At 36.5% G+C, this 9700-nt stretch overlaps 1 protein-coding gene across 11 annotated transcripts in view; it reads left to right on the forward strand.

Moving 5' to 3' along the window:
- Window positions 1-4262, forward strand: part of LOC105496086 (sorting nexin 14) — a 94682-nt gene extending 90420 nt beyond the window's left edge. For 4 of the 11 annotated variants that reach the window (XM_011766208.3, XM_011766156.3, XM_011766174.3 and 1 more), the window contains exons 27-29: window positions 963-1054; window positions 1732-1788; window positions 3012-4260. In XM_011766208.3, coding sequence (XP_011764510.1) covers window positions 963-1054; window positions 1732-1788; window positions 3012-3050 — 188 coding nt within the window. In that variant the 3' untranslated portion in view covers window positions 3051-4260. Of the gene's footprint in view, window positions 1-962; window positions 1055-1731; window positions 1789-3011 lie in introns of all 11 variants that reach the window. The other 7 variants (XM_024797379.2, XM_024797384.2, XM_011766164.3 and 4 more) reach the window with 5 other exon arrangements.
- The last annotated feature ends 5438 nt before the right edge of the window (window positions 4263-9700 follow it).

Genomic DNA, 9700 nt, shown 5'->3' on the forward strand with positions numbered 1-9700 from the left:
GTAGTATTGGTGAGTTTGAGGATTAACAAAGATTTGTATTGGGCCACATATCTTGAAAATACCAAGGATATACTATGCCTATTATAAATTAAATTTGGCCTTGTCTCCTAGCATTAGAATATTTTATGACTAACACTAGGCGTTTAGTTATGATGGGGAAAAGGATAAATATTTGAGTACCTTGTTTATATAAGAATAACTTCTTTTTTTTCTGCTTGGGGAAAACATTCAGTGGAGATCTTAATAAGGACTGACTTGGTAACAGAATGGATATTAGTGGTGGATGACATCTATACAGCCAGACACAAATCTGTACTTGTTGGACCCTAAATAAGTGTATAAATATTTGTTATATTTCCTAAAATGATTGGTCTGTAAGATAGTTAATAGTAACTTATGCAAAAGTCCAGAAATTAGGTGTTCATATTCACTGAGAAAAGTCTGCCTTAAAAATTAAACTTCTTTTTTCTGATATTAAGAGCACTATGAAAATATATAGAATAAAAAGTAGAAGCTATCCTCTGCCCACTGTGTAGAAGTTGGCTTATCCTCCATTGGGTGTTAATCTTTACATTTTTCCATGCGTTTCTATACGTGTGTGTACAGATGTGCAAACATCATTTTTGGGTTTAATTTGTTTTGTTTGCCCTTAGTGGGGTAATACAGTAAGTATTATTTTCCAACTAGCAGTTTTTTTTTTAACTCCAGCATTTCTCGGAGCTTGCATTATGCATTGTGCATTGTGAATCTCCAAAAGTGGGATACATGATACTGCATGTGTCAACTTGACCCTAAAAACCTCTTGTCCAGGAGCCCCTTATAGACACACTGGTTTGGGGAGTACTGATTTGCAGTTTTTGCCTAATATCTGGGAAACAGGGTGGTGATTTTGCTTTATGATCCAGTTAATGGTGAGTCATTTTATAATATAAAATTATTTCACATGTGGCCTTTTTGTTTAGATCTGTTAGTCAAGTGTATTGGTGAAGAAACCAAGTATGAAAGCATCAGACTTCTGTTTGATGGCTTACAGCAGCCAGTACTCAACAAGCAGGTAAAGCACATTAAAGCTGATAAACTCGTGTTGGCTAGGTTTGGTGAATGACATAGTAAGGTGTCTGGTAACTTATTAGCTGTATAAATGACACTATACTAAACCAAGGCAATATAATTTTAAACATTCAGATAGAAAAGAAGTTTTATTTGTGTTACTCTTTTTATGTCAGTTTTTTTCTTAATAAGATGAATTATTTTGATTTAAAATTAATATATAGTAATTGCAGAAAATTTGGAATAGAAAATTCATGAAATACAGTAAAAAATTAAAAATTGATAATTCCATTGTTCAAGTCACATAGAATAACCAGTTAATATTTTTATGTTTATGGTTTATGTAAACTATATATAAGCTTTACATATTCTGTTGAGATCTTGACACGTTGTAATTTTGTGTTTTTGTTTTTCTAAAAATTAAAATATTTAACATAAAAATGAATTAATGAGGCATAATAGAGTGTCCTTACGCAAACACATGTGTACTTATTACTTATTTTGGAAATAGAACAATATTGATACTACCTAGGCTATTTTTGTGCTTGTTTTATATTATCAGTCCCATTCCTTGCCTTCTCACTTAGAAGTAACCACAATCTTTAATTTTGTGTTTATCATTTTTATGGTTTTTTTGTTTAGTGCCTAACATTTATTATTATTCTTTTTTTGGTGCTTTAGCTGACTTATGTTTTATTGGACATTGTGATACAGGAACTGTTTCCAGAGCTCAATAAGGTAACTGAAAAGCAGTAATTTTATTCATTATTTTCTTAATGATATACTGACATTTATTTTAATTAGGGACATAAATGTAAGAAAACCCTTGTCTCTGTTCTCTGTGATTCTTTAAAAAATTAACCTCAGCAAGTTGCCTTTTATATTTTCTTTATTAAACATGCCCAAACAAATGTGGGGGACAGCTATTGAATAGCTTCTGCTTTGACTTCATCCCTTTTTAATTACAAGCAGATAGGGACCCTATACAGTCTTTCCAGGAGAAGTGAGTTTAAGTCCTAGCACTAGAATAGGCCAAGCTCAGTGTTGTCATCTGCACCATTGTATGCTGTATAAGTCAGAAACTGGAGTATTTTTGAAGCAATTTTTATATAAACCCAAGTACAAAATAAACTAAAATTAGAGCACGATCATATTATTATGTTGAATCTTGAGGATTTTGAGTTTTGAGCAAAGTTTCAAGTCATTATTTTCTGTCTTATTTTTTGACTAATCCTTTTGGTTGGATGAAACAACTATTGTTCAGTGCTGTGGTGTTGCAATGAAGTGTCACTTTTGCAGAGTAGAGGAAACCAGATTTGTGCTATTTACTTATTATAAACTTTCAAGTTGGCCAGGCGCGTGTCTTACGCTTGTAATCCCAGCACTTTGGGAGGCTGAGGCAGGGGGATCACGAGGTCGGAAGATCAAGACCATCCTGGCTAACACAGTGAAACCCCGTCTCTACTAAAAATACAAAAAATTAGCCGGGCATGGTGGCAGGTGCCTGTAATCCCAGCTACTCGGGAGGCTGACGCGGGAGAATTGCTTGAACCCGGGAGGCGGAGGTTGCAGTGAGCCGAGATCGCGCCATTGGACTCCAGCCTGGGTGACAGAGCGAGACTCCATCTCAAAAAAAAAAAAAAAATTCAAGTTATGATATTAAGTGCATGTTAAAACAGAGTGGCAGTTACAGACTTTATATCTTTAATTTTCATGGGAATCAACAACAGGAAACCTTTAGCTATGTTTGAGACTTCATAAGGTCTGTCATTAAATATTGCCTTTTTTTCTCATATCTAGAACATAGATATTACTTGCTCCATATGCCAACCAATTTATTTTGGTTTACAATATATATATGTCTTAGGTTAGAATTTTAATTCTAACTAGAGCTGTTAGGCAATTTACAAATGAACCTGTGTCTTCTTGTCTTATGTTAAATGGATTTATTTTTACTTTAGGTACAAAAGGAAGTTACCTCTGTGACATCTTGGATGTAAACACTTGGATTTGGTATAGAATAACCCATTGAAATTTCTGCTGTGCTAGGGTGGTATAAGTGTACTTTTTTGGGTATATTCTTATATATATTATGTACATTGCTGTCTGAAATTTTAATTATTTTTTGTTTTTAATAAAGACTAACATAAACTTAATAATGATTAAAAGTGATTGAGTCTCCATAGCCTGTCATTTGCTAGCTATGATCCAAATTTTATTAGAACATACGTCACTTGTTATTGCCATTTTTAAAAGAGAAAATTCGTAATGATAGGGCAAACAGATAAGACTGATAAACTTCGTATTGTATAACTTTGAAAATAATTATGCCTAGTATGGAGAAACAGGAGTAAGATCTGATTTTCTTATGTAGAGTTAATATATTTTAGTAGATTGGTTTTCCTTTTTTTATTTTGTACATAGTTAACTGTGTATCTATAAATAAAACATCCTGTATGAGTTTTTCATAATAAACAAGGGACTTCTCCTTATTCTTGCTGGGTGTCTGACAGGCCGTAGCCCTGTTCGGTGTGAAAACTGAATACTTACAGATACTTGTGATTGTGTGGTTGCCTCTAAGTTTCACTGAATTGTCTGTAACTATCAATATATTCCCAAAGCTCATATAAACAATTTAGGCAAGTAGATTTTTAGTTTATGTTGTCTGTTATCTCTTCAAAAGAAAAATGTAGAATTACTTATACTTCTTGAAAGTTAACTTAAAAGATTATTTTTAAAGAATCAGTGTTTCGGAATTTTTGCAATTCTTTACCATGTCTCACAGTTATCCTTGAAACAAATTTGTCACGATTGAGCATTTTGCATTAGGTTATTGGCTGTAGTGTTTATCCAGAATATTTATTGAGCTTCATCCATGTATTAGACACTAAGCTGGGTAATGTGAGAACACTGAATATAATTTAGAAAATTAACAAATTTAATTATACCATTCATTTTTCTCAAGATTTCAAAAAATGGTTGTTAGGTGTTACAAATTTTTTAAAAGGTTTTCTTAGCAGTTCTGTTATACTTTTAAATACTTGAAAGTTCTAGGATATGTATGAGTTTCCGTGAATCAGTGGGGTTTTTTTCTTTTTTTTTTTGAGACGGAGTCTCACTCTGTCGCCCAGGCTGGAGTGCTGTGGCGGGATCTCAGCTCACTGCAAACTCCGCCTCCGGAGTTTATGCCATTCTCCTGCCTCAGCCTCCCGAGCTGCTGGGACTACAGGTGCCCGCCACCTCGCCCGGCTAGTTTTTTGTATTTTTTAGTAGAGACGGGGTTTCACCGGGTTAGCCAGGATGGTCTCGATCTCCTGACCTCATGATCCGCCCGTGTCAGCCTCCCAAAGTGCTGGGATTACAGGCTTGAGCCACCACGCCTGGCCCGAATCAGTGGTTTAATACCAAGCCTTAATGAATAGTTACTGATTTCTCAGGGACAGGTGGAAAATTGATCAAACCATTCACATTTAAATCCATGGCATTTTGAATATTATTATTTAAAATGTCATAGGTAAACTGGAAAAATGAAATATTTTACAGCCTTTTTTATGTCATCCTTACCTATTCTTCTTTAAATTGTGATATTCTCTTTATTTAGATAAGAAAAAATTTGTGGGTGTATCATGTCTACTCGAGTTGCCTTAACAAAACACTAGACACTGGGTGGCTTACCACAGACGTGTACTTCTCACCGTTATGGAGGCTGGGAATTCCAAGATCAAGGTGCCAGCAAATTAGGTTCCATTCTGAGGCCTGTTCTCTTGGCTTGTAGGTGGCTGGCTTCTCGCCGTGTGCTCACATGACCTCTTGTACACATGTGGAGAGGTAAAAAGAAATCTCATTCTTTCTTCCTCTTCTTAAAAGGCCACCAATCCTGTTGAATTACGGTCTGACTCTTTGGACTTCATTTAACCTAAATTATCTCCTAAAGGTTCTATCTTCAAATATAGTCACATTGGGATTTATGGTTTCAGCATATGAATTTTAGGAGGATATAGTACAATCCATAACAGTAGGTGAGCTCTATTTAAAGAAGATGTTATGTATAAATGTCTGAACATATACAGTTAATAAACCACATTATGAAATGTGAAAGGAACTAAAATGCAATCCCTATTTAATTTGCCAGGCACTTTATACACATCATCACAGCAACTCTGAGGTGGTGTTTCTTCTATTTTATAGATGAGGATATGGGGGCCTGAACGAGTGGTAAAATTAGAATTTGAATTAGTATCTCTCTAGTCTTCACGTTCTTGTCACTGTTGCACCGTGAAAGGAACTTGTTTTCAGATGTAGTCACTCTTTGGATCCCTTTAAAAAGTATGCTCCCTGATTTATTTCAAAAATTTACTTTGCACATTCCTTTCTATTCATGTTTGTGTGTGTCCTCTAGTGTATGAGCTTCATGAAGAACACATTTTTAAATGTGTTTACATAAACAGAGCTGTCAGTTTTTCTGGTTGGGGGAGATACAATGAAGTTAAATAGATGTGAAAACACTTTGAAATTTATAAAGAACATGTAAGATTGTGTTAAAAGTATTAAATTTTTTTTCTTCAACTTTTAAGTTCCGGGGTACATGTGCAGGCTGTGTGGGTTTGTTACATAAGTAAACGTGTGCCATGGTGGTTTGCAGCACAGATCAACCCATCACCTAGGTATTAAGCCCAGCATCCATTAGCTATTCTTCCTGATGCTCTCCTTCCCCCTGCCACCTCCTGGACCCCCACCACAGGCCCCAGTGTGTGTTGTTCCCCACCATGTGTCCATGTGTTTTCCTTGTTCAGCTTCCACTTGTGAAAACATGCAGTATTTAGTTTTCTGTTCCTGCATTAGTTTGCTAAGGGCAATAGTTACATATTAGAAGATTCTGATTGAAAGCATTTAAATTACCATTTATTGACTTCCTAAAAAATGTTATATTTTTACAATAGAAGTATAAACAGAAGTCTGATTTGCCCACTGTTGTTCTTAGCAGACTGTATAATGACATATGTACAAGTTATAAATTCAGATATAATCAACATGAGAATAAAAAATGACTGACTGAATGAAGAAACAAATGAGTATGTCTTCTTAGCCCACTATACAGTAGTACTCCTTTATCTGCAGTTTTGCTTTCCAAGGTTTCAGTTACCCAAGGTCAACCAAGGTCTAAAAATAGGCAAGTACGGTATAATAAGATATTTTGAAAGACTGCACTCACATAACTTTTGTTATAGTATGTCATTGTAATCATTCTATTTTGTTAATCTCTTACTGTGCCTAATTTTACATTAAATTTTATAGGTATGTATGTATAAGAAAAACAGTACAGTCATGTGCTTCATAATGATGTTTTAGTCAATGATGGATTGCATATATGACAGTGGCCCCATAAGATTGTAATGGAGCTGAAAAATTCCTGTCGCTTGGTGATATAGCCAACTTAATGTCATAGGACAACATTTGTGGTGATGCTAGTGCAAACCTGTATTTCCAGTCACATAAAATCGGTAATAAACCACTGTATTACTGGCTTATATATTTAGTATACTTTTTAGCATTACTTTAAGGTGTACTCCTTCTGCTTATAAAAAAAAGAGTTGACTATAAAAAAGCTCAAGACAGGTTTTTCAGGAGGAATTCCAGAAGAAAGCATTGTTATCTTAAGAGAGGACAGCCCCATGCATGCTGCTGCCCCTGAGTACCTTCAGTGGCATAAGATGTGGAGGTGGAAGATAGTGATGTTGATGATCCTGTCCCTGTGTAGGCTTACACTAGTATGTATGTGTCTTAGTTTTTTGTTTTTTTAAACTTCTGTGAGACAGGGTCTCACTTTGTTATCCAGGCTGGAGTGCAGAGGCGTGATTGCAGCTCACTGCAGCCTCAAACTCCTGGGCTCAAGGGATCCTCCTGCCTCAGCCTACCAAGTAGGTATATTCCCAGGCGTGAGGCTGAGGCGGGAGGATCCCTTGAGCCCAGGAGTTTGAGAACAGCCAGGGCAACAGAGTGACATCCTTTCTCTGCAAAAAAAAAAAAAAAAAGAATTAACCGGACATGGTGGCACATCCCTATAGTCCCAGCCACTTATGAGGCTGAGGTGAGAGGATTACTTGAGCCTGGGAGGTTGAGGCTTCAGTGAGCAGTGATTATGCCATTGCACTCTACCCTGGGCAACAGAGTGAGACCCTTTCTCTAAAGAAATTAAAGAAAAATAAAAATAGAAAAAAAGCTTATAGAATAAAATATAGTAAAAATACTTTTGTACAGCTGTACAATATGTTTGTGTTTCAGGCTAGGTATTAGAAAAGTGTCAAAAAGTTAATGCTACTCTCACTCATTTGCATGTTGTGGGCTTTCCTGAATAGGATGGGGATGGGTAGAATTTTAAGCAGTGATCAGATAATCAAGGGACCAGCAGCCTGTGTTAACAGTGCTGTAGTTCTAGAGAACAGCAGTTACTGAAGTTACATTACTAGTTTGTTCATTATGTCTTTTATTCCCCAGTAGTAGATGGGATCTCTTTTCAGTTTTATCCAGAGATAGATTTTTTTTTTTCTTTTGAGACAGAGTCTCACTATATCGCCTAGGCTGGAGTGCAGTGATGCGATCTCGGCTCACTGCAACCTCCACCTCCCAGGTTCAGGTGATTCTCCTGCCTCAGCCCTCTGAGTAGCTGGGACTACAGACACCTGCTACCAACCCTGGCTAATTTTTGTATTTTTAGTAGAGACGGGGTTTCGCCATGTTGATCAGGCTGGTCTCGAATTCCTGACCTTGTGATCCGCCCACCTTGGCCTCCCAAAGTGCGGGATTGTTGGCATGAGCCACCCTGCCCGGCCTCAGAGATAGATTTTCATTGAGGAATGAGGCAAGGCTAGATGAAGAAGACTTAAGGAGATTAATGATACATCTATGTTGTAAATGAGTAGGAATAATGCTATTTGTATTTCTTAGTGCTGACACAAAATTTGTGATCACATAATCACAGTTTCACAGTGTGACGAGTTAGTGAAATTTTCAGCAGCACTGTTTGTATTAATGCTAATATGAAGTCTGTGCATTGTGATTTTACCAGTAAAATAAAACATATGTTTATCCTTCAAATGTATAGCCTTCCCTACTTCATCTGTGGAGTTTAGAGCTGAACAAAGAATCAACATCCAATTAAGAACATCAAGCTCAGTAAAAAATTTGATTAGTTGTATTTATTTATTCCTATAAAATAATACTTTGAAATATCTTAGGGGCCAATATCATTACTCACATGCTTACAGATTATTTAATGATTTGTCTTACCAAAAAAAGGTTATTTTGTTCACTTCTCTGGCATTTTTGACTTTCATGAAAATCTGGATATCTCACATGTGAATATACATTATTGGAGGGAAAGTTAAAAGTGTAGTTTTTAAGGAAGACTTAGAAGGTGATTTTTTTTGTTTTTAACTTTTTTTTTTTAATATGTTTTGTACATGAATTCATATTCATTTTAATAGGGGCCATTTCTTGGTAATTTTTAAAGAAAACCAGGTTTAGTTGGCTCATGGTTATGCAGGCGGTATAGGAAGTATGGTGGTGGCATCTGCTTTGCTTCTGGGGAGGTCTCAAGAAACTTAGGACAGAAGGCAAAGGGGGAGCAGACACATCACATGGCCAGAGCAGGAGCAGGAGAGAGAGCAGGGAGTTGCCACACACTTTGAAATGACCAGTTTTTATGAGAACTTACTGTCACGAGAACAGTACCAAGGGGATGGTACTAAACCATTTATGAGAAATCTACTTCCATAATCTAGTCACCTCCTACTAGGCCCCACCTCCAATGCTCGGGATTATAATTCAACATGAGATTTGGGTGGGGACACATATCCAAACTGTATCAGAAACCAAAAGGCTGGAGTTCATTCCTCAGTCAGCCTTCTATCTTTATGAACTTGGGCTTGAACCAGGCTCAGCAATTTAGATGTTCCCGTCTCTATGTAGGCAACATACCAAGGCACAAGAATAGTCAAATGTCTTTCTGGGTTTTAGCTGACAAAGATGATCCCAGCAGCTCTCCAGGCCTTAGTCTGGGACCTGCAGCACCAGGGCTGTGTACTAAGACTGTTCTTGCCGTGGCATTTTAGCCATGCCTCACTTACCTTGCTGTCCATTTTCTAGGATAGCTTTCCAAGTTGCTTGATTTGGGGAGCAAACTAATACCCTTCTGATAATGTCTGTGTTTACAGAATATATTTTTCTCCAACCAAGTATCCTAATGAATAATGAGCCTAGTATAATTTTCACTGTGGTAACTAATATGCCAGCCATGCTTGTCATGGATTAGAGTTAATTGTTTTTATATTCTAGCTAGCTTATTTGTTAACAATGTCTTTCATGAAGTATTTAATTTAGGTTCTTAGAGGCCTCAGAGGCACTACTCACTAGAAATTTGAGATCCTCCCAATTTATTGTAAAACTCCAAAGTTCCTTCCTTGATTGCATTGGGTAAGAAAACTGGTTCCTTTTGCTGTATAGGAGCTAAAGGAGCTCAAAATGTCTTCGATTTTGTCAGGGAAAAAAAAACAAAAAACAAAAAAACACCATAAATTATAACCTCTCATTTACAAAGTATATGGGACATAGAGCTGCAGGTTGCCCCAGGGCTGCTGCAGCTGATTAGGGA

Source organism: Macaca nemestrina, chromosome 5 (genome assembly GCF_043159975.1).
Source record: "Macaca nemestrina isolate mMacNem1 chromosome 5, mMacNem.hap1, whole genome shotgun sequence".
Classification (NCBI taxonomy): domain Eukaryota; kingdom Metazoa; phylum Chordata; class Mammalia; order Primates; family Cercopithecidae; genus Macaca; species Macaca nemestrina.